General features: G+C 30.0%; 1 protein-coding gene across 1 annotated transcript; it reads right to left on the bottom strand.

Annotated features, from left to right (window-relative positions):
* Nucleotides 1–759: 759 nt before the first annotated feature.
* Nucleotides 760–1743, bottom strand: LOC125831048 (2-hydroxyisoflavanone dehydratase-like). The gene has a single exon (XM_049510238.1). It carries the CDS (start codon nt 1741–1743, stop codon nt 760–762), a length of 984 nt encoding a protein of 327 aa, XP_049366195.1.
* Nucleotides 1744–18668: the final 16925 nt, after the last annotated feature.

Genomic DNA, 18668 nt, shown 5'->3' with positions numbered 1-18668 from the left:
ATATACACAACTTCTTCTTCTTTTGGTATAGTGAAAAAATAAATTAAATTAAAAAATTAAAATCGTTTATAAGTCACACGGATATGTACACTAACTCAAATGATCAGCGGGTTCATTAATATTATTTCGAAACCATAAAACTTCAAATCGTGAATACACCTTTGTCAATAGGTATATAAGCTCCCTGCAGTGACAGAAAATATTTCCAAGGGCATGGACCTTTGCTGGAATGCAATTTACATACAGCAACTTTGCTATTAAATGATATTAATTCATACATCTATGATATGAACTTGCAAGTTTTTGCAACGTTGTTTGCTCTACTTTGTTTAGATTAGAAATTACGTACCTTGGTTATGGTTTAGTTGTTTGAATGGACATTTTACTTGAATGATTATGGCGTAAATTGAGAAATTATTAAAATAATTTGACATTGAATACTTTATTAGGATGTTCATCTTTTTAAAAGAAAGGAACTCAACTTAATTATAAGCTCAATATTGAAAACTCAAAATAAAGTTGATTTGCTCTCTTCTTCTATATAGTATATTTTAAACAATAGCAAACATATCGTTTATTGTAGATATTACATATCGTTAATTTAAGATAAGAAAATTTAATATTAATAGTATACTATAACAATAACAACATAGTAGTCTGAGAAATATAGAATATATGCAGACCTTATTTTTATCTCGGAAAGGTAAAAAAGTTGTTTCAGGCGGAAACTCGTCACGGGGGCAAATAATAAGACATAGATCACTTGCGTTGGATAAAAGAAGCCATATGTTTGATCAAATCTTTAGATTTCTCAGCTTGAGGATTCTCACACTGAAAGGCATGACCTTCACCTTCAACTTCAATTAACTCAATTTCCCCTTTCCATCCGCTTTTCTTCACAGCTTCGACGAATTTTGTCCCAACTTCTGGTGAGACAAGTTCGTCTTTCTCTCCCGTACACACAAAAAGTCTCGAGCACCCTAGCATCGATAAGCCAGGGATCTTTGTCGAGATTGGATTAACCATTGGATTATCATTTCCCCCCTCAGAGAGCGGGCAAATGTTATTCCAAAGCTTGTAAGCCAAACCTTTATCGAAGTTTTCAATCGATGGTATTATCAAATAAGGAAATGCAAGTATTGCACCCAAAAGTTTCACATCTCCGATCAATTTTTCCCTCCCCGCTCCCATGATCATATTATATACTATATTGCCTCCGGCACTATCACCCCCTACAAACACACTGTTGAAATCACTGTGGTTTTCAATCCACAGATCTTTGTTAATTGTATCAGAGATAGAGTGTGAAGCGACCCACTGAAGAGCATCCCAACAATCCTGGTAGATTGTCGGGATGTCATGCTCAGGGGCAAGACGGTAATCTACAGAAATCGCTATGCAATTTGATTCGGAAACCAGATGGTTGAGGTAACAATGCTCTGTTTTGAAAAATGCAGATCCGATTACAAGCCCTCCACCGTGGTAATACACTAGGACGGGCAATTTTTGATTGGGTGCGGTGTTTTTTGGAAGGTAGAGTCTAGCGGAGACGTGAGCAGAGATGGTTACGTCTTTTGATGATACACCAGTCGTTGGATCTTCCAGCGATGGTGGAACTTTGTGTACACCAGCAAGTTCGTAGAAACGTTCTACTCGACTGTCTTTATAGAGTCGATAGAATGAAAAGAAATCGGTGACAACATCATTGTTGTTGTTGTTCTTGTTGTCGTCGGAAGAGGCCATAGTTGAAACAGAGTATGCAAATGGTAGAAAAATAGTGTGGAAATATTGTATTTTGGGTTGGAGATGGATGGAACATAGTGTAGTTTATATAGAGAGAAAAAAGGTCACTCTTCGCCTCCGTTTATTTTTACTTATTTACTATAGTAGAAAAACCTACTTTTTCATTATTTGTCTTTAACATTAATTATTGATTTTTCAAATCAGTTTCAAGATATAAGATCATGCATCTATGTGACATATTTCAAATTTCAAAAGTCAAACAATTTTATTTTAACTGTGATTTCGAACATTAGATATTTAAGTGTTTTAAAATAAAATACACGTATATTTAAATTACTCTATAAAAATTTCTATAAATGATAATAATTAACATTTTAAAATATTTTAAAAAATTATAAAGAATATAATTTTTTTAAAAAAATAAACGCACTATAGATAAAAACATCTAGAAGATAATACTACGTAAATTAGGATAGTCCTTCGAAATCGACCAACTAAGATAGGCACTAGAGGACTTAATGCTAAAATAGGGTATTTAGTGCCTATCAATGTCTTTTTATTTAATAGAAAATTTATAGAAATTAACTACCCTATACAACTTAAGAAATTGGGCGATTATTTAATAGAAAATTTATGGAAATTAACTACTCTATAAAACTTAAGAAATTGGGCGATTATTTAATAGAAAATTTATGAAATTAACTACTCTATACAACTTAAGAAATTGGGCGATTATTTAATAGAAAAATTATGGAAATTAACTACTCTATACAACTTATTAACTTAAATTGGGCGAAAATTCAAAGGATTCATATAATCCACGATTATTTTAAAACTTATATAGGAAGACGCAGCTTGACATGCGCCTTACCAGGCGCGAACTGACATGTGCCTTGTAAGGTGCATGTCGGTGTGAGCCTTACAATTAAAAAACGTTTAAAATAATATTCCTCCTCCATTATTTATTCAACTGTTTTATTGTTGTGTTTTCACGTTTTTTCTTTTCTTTTCTATTTGTACTATTTATATGTAAATAAAAATGTAAGTGTGGTGTCAAGTCGCTATTTAGACGTATCGTTCGGTTCCGTTCGATTTTGAAATTTATCGATTTGACTTATTGGTTATCAGTTTGTAGACATGCTAACCCATTAAGAAAAAACCTCAAACTATTAAGAACCGATAAGATAATAACAAAAAAAATCAAAATTGTTATCAATTAATTATTGAACCCATTCAATTTGAATCAATCATAAATCAATTTGTTAAGCAAAATTCTAAAGTAGTAAGGCACAAATACCTTGTAAGGCACATAGGTCCTCGCGCTTTACTTTAGGTTTTTAGTTTTTACCGCGTTGAGTTTAGGTAAAATATTTTCATATTCATACTCTATACAATATTTATATTATGAGTACTTTTTAAAAAAAAAAATCATACGTTAATAGTGGAAAGTAAAAGTAAATAAATATTTTCAATAAAATGGATAAAATTCGTGACTTTTTAAATTCAATTGATAATATATATAAATATATCATCATTTTAATATGTATATTTTATAAAATTACAGGCCTATATATGTGAGTACGTATATCTACAAATAAGTGTGTGCCACGAGAGATTGATTTATGATCATTTAAATTTAATAGTTACAATATTTAATAGATAACAATTTTGATTTTTTTTTTAATAATAAAGCCTCTCTCAAATATTTATCAAAAATATACGTTGAAGTTGAGATTCGAATAGTCAATCTTAAAAAGTAACATATATATAAGAGCAACTTTCACATATAGCAAACACAAAAATCATATTTGTATGTTATAGCTATAGTTTGCATAATTGCGCTTCATAACAAATATAAATATGTATATTTCGCTATACATATACAAAAGAAAGCAATTGTATAATTTCGCTTTACATATACAAAAGAAAACAATTGTATAATCTGTTTTGGTTACATATACAAAAGATCAATTGTATAATTTGTGTTTGTATAAAGCGATAAAGAGAGAAAGACAAAAGAAAACTGGGCAGGGGAAGATCGTATTTGTATAATCACAAGTTTATAGGACGAAAATATATGCATTTGTATTTGTATATACAATTTTCTCTCACTTTATACAAACACAAACACAATGTATACATTTGTGTTTGTATAAAGTGAGAAAGGCGAGTGAGAGAGCGAGATCTGGGAGTGTGATGAGCGAGATCTGGGAGAGGGGGGAGAGGGGAACGAAAATATATGTATATATACAATTTTCTAATATATGTATATATACAATTTTTTCTCGCTTTATACAAACACAAACACAATGTATACATTTGTGTTTGTATAAAGTGAGAGAGGCGAGTGAGCGGACGAGATCTGGGAGAGTGGCGAGCGAGATCTGGGAGAGGGGAACGAAAATATATGTATATTTACAATTTCTCTCACTTTATACAAACACAAACGCATTTTATACATTTGCGTTTGTATAAAAAGCGAGAAGGCGAGGGAGAGAACGAGAATGGCGAGCAAGATTCACCAGGAGAGAGGTCAAATAGCAACAGTTTGCTATGAGGTACAATTAGATCAAACTATATTTTATAGCATTTAATTTGAATTAATAGTTTGTTATTATATACAATTTTCCCTATATATAACGCTTAACCAGCTTGTCAAATTATGTCGCTTTGTTTCTTTCTATTATTTATACATAGTCAATAAAATATTTCATAAGAGCTTATGGTGTGACCTTGTTTTGTCAAATGTGTGCTTGTGCTTATATGGATGATAATGAAAAAGTATTTGGAGAAAAGAAAAATATGGTATAGTCATACTGATACATCTACAATTAATATTTTTTTATGTGTTCTTTTATTTTTCAGACGCTTAGCTTAAATAAAAATTAGTTACATGTTAATTATCATTGTCATAGATTAGGGGTACTAACTCAACTATGAACAAAAATAAGGGGTAATGGATGCATCTAAAGCTAAAGTGTATGAATAATTTTTTTGGATATAATTTAAAGATGTAATATATGTAATTTTTATTTTTAAATAAATAAGAAATAATAACTAAAACGTTGAGAATATGTTTCTCACTTTCACATATATGAGAATTGAGAACCTTCTAATTTAATTATAAATTATATAATAGTCATGAGAACACAATTTTTTAAAAGCGATTTTACATGCCATAGAGCAAGCATCCTAATTAAGCGCCACTTATTATGCCCACTTCTATTTAATACAAATTTATGTGGAAAAAATAGTCTAACTATAGTATATGGTTAGCATAAGCATATATGTTTCGTAGGTACAAATTTGTTCCTCTTTTAATTCTACTCTCATAAGATTTATTCATGATTCGAAGGCCGTTAATGACTTATTTCTCGAACTAAAATTATTTAGATTTGATCTCTGAATATTCCATGAATTTACAAAATATTTGAGATGTCTTTTCAAGAAAATACAGTACCCTTTATATACGCATGAACTAGGGTTTATAGGCATGAATTAAGGTTTAGGGTTAAAAGGCCTTCAAGAATCTTTATTGGAATTAAACACACTTTGTAGAGTCTCAACTCGAAGAGTCTCACAAAATTTCAATCTCTACATAATCATCGAACTCAAAATGGGTGCTCGACTAATATAATAAAGGGTATTTCAAACTTAAAATAAGTCATGTAGTGTTATACCTCATTCTGGATTTAAATAAACTCAATTATAAAGATAGAACTTTAAAAAAATTAATAAAAGCAAATAAAATAATAGAAAAGTTTGTAGTAGTGTTTAATATTCCCTCATATATAACATGTATTCTCTAAATTATACATGTTTTAGTATTTTATACTATATGAAAAAACACCCTTTTGCCAACCAATTAAGGTTAAATTATTGGTACTTATATAGAGAATTACAGACTAAATCCGAGTGGCAGAAAATAAAAGAGGTTTTAACCCTATATCTAGAAATATTAGAAACAACAGACTTAACAGACAAATTTTGTATTCACGGGGGTCTATATTCATCAAATCGATCAACCTTAGTCAATCCAAAGCTATTAAGTGCATTAAAGTGGGAACTACATAACATAGAGAGTAATATCCAACACGCAAATAGACGCATAGGAGTCCAAAGAAACTGTATTAGTAAATTAATACTACCTTTAGGATAATAGCACTCACCCTAAATACAAGTAATAATATATATGCCATCTAGAATATATAAGAAAAGATTTAGGTCATACGAAAAACAGATTATAATTAACCAGGAATATCATTGGTATCTATTGAGAATAAGACAGAACTATATAGATATATACGATTTTCTGATAGAACAAAGATAGTTATACTTAGAACAATTAAGGTTATATTCAGATTTATTGACATCTTCACAAATATAGTCTATACACCAGAAAATAAAACAGATAAATTTACAAATACCTACTATAGGAGCTAGAGTTAATCACTACATAAAAGAAAATTAGAATAGAAACACAAGATTGGAAAAACAGAACCTTATATTTAGCATAATAGGAAGTGTTAAGAAGTTAGAATACTTAGATTTAGAAATAGTTTATGAAAAGAAATATCTAAGACTAAAACTTGGATCACTACTTAAGTGTAATTTCGCAGAAGGAGACCATATCTTACATAGTGAGAATCAACACTTAAATACTATTTACAGATTTAATAATAAATTTAGCAGAACATAGTCAGTCCAAAGACGATAGATTTCTAAAGATAATAGAGACCATAGAAAACCTGCAGCATAAACAAAACAAAACATTAGAAAAAATAGAACAAAATTTCGACTTTCTAAAAAACCAACAACTAGATATAATTTCTAAGGTACAAACCATAGTAGCAAATAAAATAACTGATAACAGTCCACTAGAAACAATATATAATCAACTAGAAAACCTTTATAAAGAAACAAAAGAAATAAAGAAAGAATTAGGCAAGCTTAAATACTTAACCCTTTCATGAACAGTCTCTTTTATAAAGAAGTTTTTAGAAAAACAGCACAATTTCAAGCTAACCCTGAAGGATTATCAGACTATACTCCATCAGGCAAAACAGACTTAATAAGTGTAAAACAAAACAATCTGATAATTTTTCCTTTATTAGAATTAAATAAAAATCTAGAAGACCAAATAACTGAAATAAATAAAAAATTAGATAGCTTATTAGAAACAAAAGTCCCTACTAAGAAAGATAAGCAAGAAAACGATATACAAGCCTTAATAGAACAGCTCAAAAGAACTGAAATCACCCCTCAAAAAGATAGACTTACAAGAAAACAAAAAGCATGGACATTTTTTCAAACAGGAATAGAAATTCCCAAGAAAGACAAAGGACCAGTTTCTCTCAAGATATATTAGGAAATAATATGCTAGCTAGAATAATAAATAACTCATCTAGACCAAGTAGTAGTCATCAGTTGGATGAACTAATAGATGTAGATAGAGACATAGAAATAATCAAACAAAATAAATTAAAACTATTAAATCCACAAGTTCTCTATAATACAAGTTTTTTCTCGTTAACAGCACATCTATACAGACATTATAGAGAAGAACAGTTAAGTGTATCAGAAAACGATAGTGAGAGTATAAACTTAATTAGTAAAGAATCTATGCAATAAATACAAAAAAAATGAATGAATCTCGTGCACATGGTTGGTGGTAATAGGGTTCAAAGGCTTAACCATAAAAAATTTGGGTACTAAAGTACTGATTACATTATATGATAGCAGATTGTCAGAATCTAAAAGATCAATAATAGGTTTAACAGAAGTAGACATGAGTAATAATTGAGGAATTTTTTACTGTAGTCCAGATTTCATGATAAATTCAAAAGAATTTGGAAAATACATAAAAATAGGCATACAAACCAAAGGTTACGAAGAAATGAATTGTGGAAACAATCTTTTAGTTTGTGTTGACTTTATAGGAAAATTAGCCACCAACAACAGTTCAAGGTTTAAAATAAAGATAAACGATGCAGTAGGTATAATGGGAAATAAAGGAATCAAATTAATGAACCCTTTAAAAATAAATTCAGAAGAATATGCAGGTAGAGAATGGAATTTAGAAAAATTCTATAAAAAAGAAGTATTACGACCAAACGACCACCTCACATACACTAATACTAAAGGAGAGACGTCAATCAGATTCACTGATTATAAATATACAAATCAAAAGGAAATAGAGAAAGATTTAGAAGATAATGAATCAACCATCAATATGGAAGGTATGAATATTCAAAATATAAATGAAGAAGACTACGAAGTAGACTTATCGATAGCAAAGGCTAAAGAATTACATCAAGAAAATAAAACAACTCTGTTTAAATGTAAATGTCGTAAATTAGGAAAAATAGATATCTCTAAAGTAGAAAAACACTTAAAAGAATGCAAATTTAGAATAGATAATTATGGGTATAGACAAAAAGATGACACCCAAGAAGAGAGCGATGACGAGACAACACACAGTCTAAAAGAATTCATGGAAATCGTTTCTTCTAGTTCAAGTCCCTTCCAAAAGAAAACCCCCATAACACCAGTAGAATATACTATAGGTAATTTACCACGTCACAGGGTATATAGGCAAGACCCGACAACAGAATCAAAAATGGTTAGACCAATAGGAATAAGAATGCCAATAGAACTGCCTATCAAGCTTCAAGACGGAGGAGATACAGGTAAGATATTAAATATAGCAGCTCATGACCCTCAATTATGGAACTCAGTAATAGACGTATGGAAAGGAATAGTGGTAGCAGATAACATACATTATTATAGTGAAACAGATGCAAAAACTATGTATAGATACATGGAAACCTTTTTAGGAGAATCAATCAAAGGAGTGTGGGAAGCGTACAAAGTAGCTTACCCTCAAGAATTCCAAGAACTAGTAAATATGTGACCAAACCCATATAATTTCACTAATAAAATACACAGCCTAATAACAAGAGAAGACCCAAATAGCGGATTCGTAGTTTTACAAAAGAATGCATTAATAAAACTAGAACAAATTAGTATTACAAATTGGAGCCATATAAAAAACTTTTTAAAAGACTATTTTTACTATTGCGCTATAAGCGGCAATGCGTTTGACCAAAGCTTGGGAAAAAAGATTTTTAACAAACTCCCTAGAGCCTTAGGAAGAGAAATAGAAGAAAGAAGGAGCAAAAGAGAAGGAGTTATGCAAAATCCAAATGTTAATTGGTCTATTGGACATAAAATACAGCATGTTATAGAAATATTAAAAGAAAAATGTACAAATATACAAATACAAAAACAATTAAAACAAATGAGACAGGTTTTTGTAAAAATATATATACAACGCAAAGCTATGATCAAGGTACACCAAAAAGAAAGTACAAAAAGACATCTAAATAACCAAGACTACAAACCAAGGAAAAAATATTATCTAAGGAAATCTACGGCAAGAAAGCCTTATCTAAATAAAGATAGACATGTGAGAAAGCATAATAATAATAGAATCTATAAAAATAGACTATCTTGTTTTACATGCGGAAGTGAAGAACATCTAGCTAATACTTGTCCAGGTAGAAATAATAATAGAACAAGAAATGCCCAACTTATAGAAGATTTCCAAGAAACCCTGATAAATGTAGATGAATACATGTCAGATAACGAAAGTATATATTCAGTAATAAGTATAGATGCTTTAGAAGGAAGACAACAAGATTCGTCTGATTCAGAAGAAGAAACTTTAATAAACGAAATAGGATTAGAAAAATTAGACTTAAATATCAAGGATTTTACATTTGTCAATATACAATGCGATCACCAATTTTCCAAAGGAAAAGGATTAGATAGCCAAAAATATTTTAATTGCACATGATACCCCAGTAAAGACAGAAGAGCTAAATGTATGAATTGTTATATAGAAGGATGCCTTATGTGCATCGATAAGATATTTAAAATCAAAGTTATAGACCAGACAATAGGTACAAAAGAAAAAAACATTAATATCTTTAGAAAAAAGGATTGATAGTTTAGAAGACAGAATAAGTAAATTAGAAAAAGGAAAAGAAAAAGTAGAAGGAACAAATCAAAATGCAACGTTAGAAGAAGAAATTGAGCTCTTAAATGAAAAAGAGGACTACAAATCGTTTGAAGGATTAATTTGTAATGAAGACAAGAAAATTAATCTTATCAAAATATTAACAAGAATAAGAATTCAAACTATGAAATAGAAACTTTAGCTCTAGTAGACTCTAGATGTACAAAAATTATAATAAATAGAAGTATCATGCCTTCAGTAATAATAAAAGAATTTCCTGAGCCACAAGGCGCAATGCAAATGGATGGATCTTCAAATATATATAAACATTATGTTAGTAATGCTCAAATAAGTTTTTTAAATACATGTGCAGACGTCTATAAACCCACTTATAAACTAGGGAAAATATGGGTTAGAGATTTAAATATTAGAATAGACTTTGTTTTAGGCTTAAACTTCTTATTACATAACAACGAAAGTTGTCTCCTTACTAGAGATGGAGTAATATTTTCTAAAAATATGACTCAAACCTCCATAACAACATAACCAGTTCCTACAAAATCAAGGTATCTTAAAAATACTGATAAATCTAATACAAATACATTAAAATGTAATAAAGGGGAAGAATGCAATTGTACTAAAATACATGTTATCATGGAAGAAATTAAAGAAATTGAATTATTAGAACTAAGTTTATCTGATATACAAATAGAAAAAAGTTATGATCTAATAGAAATAAATACAGAACTTTATAATTTCAGAAAAGGATTACAACATATATGAGTCATAAAAAACCAGAAAGACCTAGAGGAAGTAATTTCCATCTTAGATAAATTAGAAATAATTGGAGAAAGACCCCTGAAGCACTGGGAAGCCAATCATATAACTTGCAAACTTGATATTATTAACCCAGAGTATACTGTTAAAGCTGCTTCAATAGAATCCACAAATGAAGACCTGAGAGAATTTGAAGATCAAATAAAAGAATTATTAAATTTAGGGATAATAAGAAGGTCGACTTCAAAAATAGGTCAGCCGCATTTATGGGAAGAAATCATAATGAAATACTAAGAGGAAAAGCTAGAATGGTGATAAACTACAAAAGACTTAATGACAAAACTAGAATGGATGGATATAAATTGCCAGACAAATCAGAATTAATAAATCGAATACAAGGAAGAATTTTTTTTAGTAAGTTTGATTGTAAATCCGGATATTGGCAAGTCAAAATGCATGACGATAGCATAGAATTGACAACTTTTACTTGCCCAGAAGGACATTTCAAATGGTTGGTATTGTCCTTCGGTTTAAAAACAGCTCCTCCGATCTTTCAAAGAAAGATGGATAATATATTTAGAGACTATAAAAACTTTATTTTAGTTTATGTAGACGATATCTTAGTATTTAGTAACAATACCAATGAACATCTAGCACATTTACAAACGGTGTTTAAACTGTTCGTAGACAATGAAATTATAATTAGCAAAAAGAAAATGGAATTATGTAAGACTCTTATAAAATTCTTAGGGGGAGAAATTGGAAATGGAAAGATAAAATTACAACCCCATATAGCAAAAAAGGTCCTCGACATGCCCGATAAATTAGACAACACTAAAGACTTACAAAAATTTCTAGGAATATTAAATTATGCGCGAAGTTTCATCAAAGATCTAGGGAAAGTAGCAGGACCCTTATACTCTAAAACAGGAATTCATGGGCAAAAAACATTTAATATAGAAGACATAAAACTAGTACAAAAACTCAAACAAATGGTTAAAAATATACCAGATTTGGCCCTCCCTCTAGAAACCGACTACCCAATAGTAGAAACAGATGGAAGTCTAGAAGGATGGGGAGCAGTATTAAAAACAAAAAACAATAAATATGGAGACAAAAAAGATGAAAAAATTTGTGCTTATCACAGTGGAAAATACAAAGAAAAAGGAAATATGAGTAGCATAGATGCAAAAATTTTAGCAGTTATATATAGATTAAATAATTTTAAATTATACATTATTAATAAACAAGAAATTTTGGTAAGAACAGTCTGCGAGGCTATTGTAAAATTCCACCAAAAAATAGAAGGAAAAAATAGTAGTAAAAGAATATGGTTAAAGTTTTTAGACGTTACGTCAATATACAATATATCTTTAAAACATATAAATGGAAAAGATAATTCCTTAGCAAATCAACTAAGCAGACTTATGAAAACTAATTGTTTGTTTTCAGAATGAGTACAGGCAAAGATAAAGACAAAGCATCCAGTTCAAGTTCAAGTGGACAGAGAGACAAAGACTTGTTTCTGCAGACTCTTTTAGAAAATACTTTATTTCAACCACAAACAAGACTAAATACGGAAAGCATGGAAAGAATATATTTTGGAAAACAAAATCTAATTTTCTATCTTCCATCTAATCTAAGTTTCAGGGTAAAACCAGAAACGAAGATAGATAGACCTCAAAGATGCTTAATAGACAACATATGGATAGCATACAACAAGATTCCTAAAGACAACATTTATTTCATTTCAGTAGTAAATTCATCAAGCCATTATTTTACAGACAAAAATGAAGACAAAAAATTCAGATTTTATGTAGTAGTCCAAGGGAGATTACAAGGAGTGTTCCACACATGGATAGAAGTAATAGACTCAATCAAAGACTTTCCTACCCCACTTTTTAAAGGATCCAATGATTTGAATGAAGCACTAGACTATGCTAGAGGAACTCTTGGGCCTAATTACTTTATAAGCCCAGCTTTGAGACAAACTTCAAGACCATATTTGCAATACAACATTCAAAAAGATACAGACAAAATAATTTTTTGCGATCATTGTTCTTCAATGACGGAAGGATTCAAAAGACTAAATCAGACGATCGAGAGACTAGAAACTGAAAAAAGGAAAAATGACACAACATATCCACTCATTACAAGAGAGGATAAGGTTTTTACTTGGAAATACCGATCAAACCATACCATTAAAGAGTTTTCCATCTCATTACAAAATGGATAAGATGGGTGTACATTCCCCAATGAATGTAGAAAGAGCTATTGTACCAGCTAGAGGTACAGCTAGTCCCGTTCAAACGGTAGCGGGTAAGGACTCATCAAATCCGTTGATGGTTGACATTTTACCTAAAAGTGTAAGAATTCTGCCATGAAGTTTCAGTATAATAGCATAGACGAGCAAAAATACAAAGGGAATCCTCCAAAAAAGAAAAAAAATAAAAAGATAGAAAAAATAATAAAAAGGTCCCTTTACAAGTTACTCACAGAAAAGACTAAGGAGGTAATACAAGAAAAAAATTATACAAGAAACTCCAGAGCCAGATCCAGCAGATTCTGACCACGAAGACACAGATAGTAGAAGTGATGAAAATGATCTATCAATAGATCAATTTAATCGGCACTACGACCCAAATGAAGACAATGATTCAGGAATGAGTTTTGATTCCATAGCGCTACACAACCTAGATACCTAGAGAAATACGTAAGCAATGATGTCAACACAAGAAGACAAACAAATATGTAAGCAATGACATCACAAGTCATTATGATAAAGAAGACTCCACTACATGTCCACTACTAATAAAGACGACTCCACTATCACAAGAAGACAAAGAAGGACCATTCAATTTTGAAAAAGTTTCACAAAGCCATGTGACGATGGGGCCCAAAGAGCACCCGACAGGTGAAGAAAGTTTTTTCAGAATTTGAAATTCGAACTTTAATCCGGATCTACTCCTATAAATAGAACCATTTGCAAGACGAGGAGGTAGAGCTAAGTATAAGCAGAGCATTGAGCAAAGAAGAAAGACTGATTTAGTTCTTGTAAGACTGTATAGTTTACATATTTCCCTTCCCTTTCAAAAAAAAAAGTGAGTAAGTGTTTGTGTACAAAATGTGTAAGTGTTTTAATTTTCAAGTAGCTGCAAGGTCACCCGGGGACTCCCGAAAGGGAAACCTCATTCCGGCCATTATCATGTAAGTAGTTATTAGTTTTCTAAATCTTCGTAAATTTCTCCCTATATCATGTAGATATTATTATGTACTATTATTATGAATGTTTAATATAATGTTTATATTTCTATAATGTTCATATAATGTTTAAATTACTCTTAGTAAATGGTTAGTTCTTTATCTTCTTAGTAACCCCGATGGATTAACCTGTAAATATCTAGGGAATTTTAAAGTACGCCATGGTCAGGGAACCGAAAGGACTGTGTATCCCAGGGTGTAGTTAAAGAAGCAGGTGCTAAGAACATGGGTTAAGGAAAAGAGATGAACAGAGTAAAAAAAAAGTAATTTTGGGAGAAATTACATAGATTTAGTAACAAATCACTACTAAACAAGATAACGGAGTAGGAAGAGGGAGTACTGAGTAGGATTTTAGACCATCTCCAACCCCACTCTATTTTACTCTCCATTCTCTATATTTGGAGAGTAAAATAGAGAAAGGGCTCTCCAACCACCCTCTAAATTACTCTCTATTCTCCATTTATAGAGAGGTGAATAGTAGTTCTCCATTGGAGAACTACTATTCACAGTCTCTATTTCACTTTTTCATTATTTTATTATTATTTCTATTACTTTCTAATTAACATATTATTTTACATATAATTGCATTAATTAAATATATAATATTCATAATTCTTTTTTAAATGTAATATAATATTTTTTAAAAATATTATTTAATATATACTATTTTAATTTCGAATTAATAGTATTTTTTTTTCTAATTTTCGTGACTAATAAACTTTTATTTTATTATTAATTTTCATTATAAAGAATATGCAAAATTAAAATAGCAAGATGAAAAATTTAATTTAAAAATACAATACATGATATGATAATTTAAATACAAGATAACAATACAATACATAACATAATAATTTAAATACAAGATAACAATACAATATAATACATAACATAATAAATTAAATACAAGATAAAATACAATACATAACATAATAATAAATTGATCACAACAATAATTTAGAAATCTGGTAGGTCGTTTCCAGATTTAGCACTATTCAGAAAAAAAATAGGATATGATTCCGAGAATTGTTGCGATTGTGGTTGTGATTGCGGTTGTGACTGCGGTTGTGATTGTCGATTTCTTTTTTCAAGTATTCGTTGTTGTTCTCGTTGCAGGTAATCACGAATATTTGGATCACTAATAGTTTCTAAATTTTTCATTAAAATTTTAGTTTCGTCTCTAAATTCCTTGGCTTTGATATATCTATCTAGCCTTTCGCCGTTCTGTTGTTTGGATGTAGCAGACTCTGATAACATCTTCCCAAGTCGATTATTTTCGGTTTCGAAAAGTTTCATAGCTGACGAAAGACCTTCATCTTTTGATCTCTTTAATTTTGATTTCTTCACCCCAATAGGTCGTTCAGACGAAGTGTAATGACCTGAAAAATTCTCATTTAAATTAAGTGAAAAAGATGATAAGTTAGGAGATGATACTATAGGTGATGTAGGACTAGGAGCCTCGGACTCCGATGATTGCAAAGTAGAGCCTTGGCCTCGAACTTTTTTCTTTCCGATGTCGATATCCTTAAACTTTTCAAAATCTTTCATGAGATTTCATACATGATCAAACTTAAAACCTTTTTTATAAGTTGGTTCTTGCATAAGTAGCATTTTTGCTTGATTAATCTGCAAAAATATGAATCAAAATTGTATAAAAGTAAATATATATAAATATATTATAAGTAGTTAGAAAATAGTCACTTACAATATCTATATCTGAAGCACCACTGGGATGCAAATTTTCTATTTGTCTAATACATCCACTTAATTTTCTTATTGCCTTCTTAACTAAGGCTATTCGACACTGCAATGATTTCTTATTGCGATATATCTATGATTCTTCCTTTAAATTATTATAGCTTTGTTCAATTCGAACCCAAAACTGATCATAGGATTGGCATATGCCGGTGATCAGGTCTTGAGATATGTCTACATAGATTTGACATAATAATTTATCCTCATTGAGAGAGTATCCAGAAGATCGAGACATTTTTTAGTTGTTTTCTAGAAATGTGAGTGTACTATCTTGCCTTTATGACAAGAATAGACTTCTACATATACTATATATAGAATGTAAGTTTTGCTTTATACCATGGGATGGATTTCACTATATTTTTAACCATTGGATGAAATTTTCATCCTTATCTCAATTTTTTTTTTAGATAAGTAAAAATTATCTATAAATATTAATACGATAGTGTAATCTTCATTTTCACCATGGGATGGATTTCACTATATTTTTAACCATAGGATGAGATTTTCATCCTTATCTCAAAAAATTACTTCTAGATAAAATAAAATTACTATGTAGATAAATAGGATAGAATGTAATTTTGATTTTTACTATTGGATGAATTTCATCATATTTTTAACCGTAGGATGAGATTCTCATAGTTATCTCAAAGTTATTTTAGACTAATAAAATTATATGTAGATATTAATCGAGTAAAACCTATCCACACATAATGTATACAACAATCTAATACATGCATCTCATGTTTTTGAATTTATAATTCATTTTACGCAATTTTAAAACCTATCCGCACATAATGTATATTTTCTTGCAATTTATGTTATTTAAAAATTTAGAATAAAAAATAATTTTATATCATATTAAAAATTATATAAAGTAATTATTTGGGAAAAAAGAAATAAAGGATTTATATTATGAAATAAGAAAATAAGAATGAAATAGAAATAATAATATAATATTGAGGAGAGAGAAAAAGATTCCTTTTTAGAGAGTAAAATAAAGAATTGGGTTGGAGTTGGTTGTCTGAAAAAATAGAGAACTCTATATTTGGAGAGTAAAATAGAGGATTAGGTTGGAGATGCCCTTACAACATATTTTTACAAACGTAGCCTTTATTTACTTTTACAAACAACCTGATTATTAGTTATAACAACCTGATTATTAGTTATAAATTTTAAACATGCTTTACTATATTTGAACGTATTTTTATTGGTATCAGAGCGAGAAGATTTTGGGTGTTATGCCGTAATTTTCCTGACCTTTAGAAAAATCACTTTTGAAATGTTCTAAGTATAAAACAATTTCAGAAAAATACTTAGAAAAGAGTCGTCACTTAATTTTTTAAAGAAATTAAGAAAACTTATAATTTTCAAAGACTTAAACAGAAAAAATCATTTGAAAATGCCAAAGAGGGTTCGGGGTTCAATTTACACTTCGAGAAGGGGTTAAGCATTCGAAGTGCCCGCTAACATGCGGTTGACCTGTGACTTGACAAAATATATTTGACTATTTTAAGGAAAATAATGATTTAACATAAAAAATAATAACTTACAATATTTGATTAACTTTGAGAAAATAATTAAATAAGTGACACATTTTATAAGAAAGAAGACATTAATTGAAACATTGAATTAAATGTGATCAGAATTTATTTTTTTCTTACGAAATTAGGTTGATTTTATTTTACTCACTTTTTAAAAAAAAATGATTTGAACCGAATTAAAATATGAAAACTATGTTAATTAATTGAAGGATAAGTAAAAAGTTTTGACTAAAGATTTTTCAAATAAATTACACGAATTGATAAAAAGTTTTACCGACATAAAGAATATAGCTCATCTTTTGGGGATATAAATAGGTTAATTAAAATATTCTATGGTTAGAGTTAAATAAAATTAGTCAAGCATAAGTAAACAATTAAAATAGTAAAAGAAATAAGGAAATTGGGCCCCTTCAAATTTGAATCCAATTCCCGTTTTTGCGTATACACTGGGCGTATATCAGTGTATATGAGCATATATATCAGCTCTTTTCATGCATCTCTTGCTTCCGGACACATGTATCTCGCCTCCGCCCTCTGTCTATGCGTTTTGGGCCCTCATAGCAGCGTATACCACTGTATACAACATGTATACAGCCCATTTTTTGACTTTTCGGAACCTGTAATGTTGACTTTCCAGCCTTGTCCTTCGGTTTTCTTTGCCCGGCTGACTCGATACATAGGGAGAGCGAAGATCAAGCCTTTATGGCTTAACTCGGAATGCAAGGTAGATAAGTCCACCATGGACTCAAAGGGATTCACATACACACAAAGAGAATGAAAAGAATTAGAAAAGAGATAAAGCTTTCAACATATACATGATCAAATGATTTACTCATGAAGGAGATAAGCATACACATAGTGAGCAAGTGAGTACAAGTTAGTAAATGGAATGAGAGGATTAGTTGATGCACTATTTTTTAAACCGAAGGAAATTTGGCATTTTTCATTGCAAATTCAATGTAGCTAACTTTAGACACCAAGAATTGGGGGATAAGCATGTAAAGATAAGGTATTCCTCTATTATTAACTTAATTAAATCAAGACATACTATGCCGAGAAACTATTGTCACACTCGATCTTCTTTTAAAAAAAAAGAAATTGACTATTGCATAAATTAATTTGAGAACGACTTATTTTAGCTTAAAGCAAAACAAGAAATTAAGGCATTATGGACCTAATATAAGAAGTAATTGGAGCAACGGAAAAGCTACACTTGACAACAAACCAATTTTTATTTTATCTAAACCATATTTCGAGTTTATGTTCGTCACCAGATTCTCAACAACCAAGATATCATTCCATGTATATCATACTGTCGGAAATCTTAAATCACTATCCCAATGATATCAAATTAAAAGCATAGCGGGGAGTTGGAATTCACAAGAGGCCGTGGACAAATATGTCATCCATAATCCCAAATATGACCATTAACATTAGTCTCAATGCACATGCCTTCTTAAAATTCTCTTCATAGAAATCAAAGAAACATGTTAAAATCTAACTTATGAGCATTTTTTTTTATTTTTTTTTATTTTTAACTTAAATAATATCAAAGGAGACATCTTGGCATA

The sequence above is a fragment of the Solanum verrucosum genome, unplaced genomic scaffold (genome assembly GCF_900185275.1).
Source record: "Solanum verrucosum unplaced genomic scaffold, falcon-dt-bn FXZP01000049.1, whole genome shotgun sequence".
NCBI classification, from domain to species: Eukaryota; Viridiplantae; Streptophyta; class Magnoliopsida; order Solanales; family Solanaceae; genus Solanum; species Solanum verrucosum.
The sequence above is the reverse complement of the archived record's forward strand: the minus strand, read 5'-3'. Positions and strand labels throughout refer to the sequence as shown.

Excerpts from the sequence above, each read along its gene's own strand:
- LOC125831048 (XM_049510238.1), bottom strand. The coding sequence starts at position 1,743 with ATGGCCTCTTCCGACGACAACAAGAACAACAACAACAATGATGTTGTC.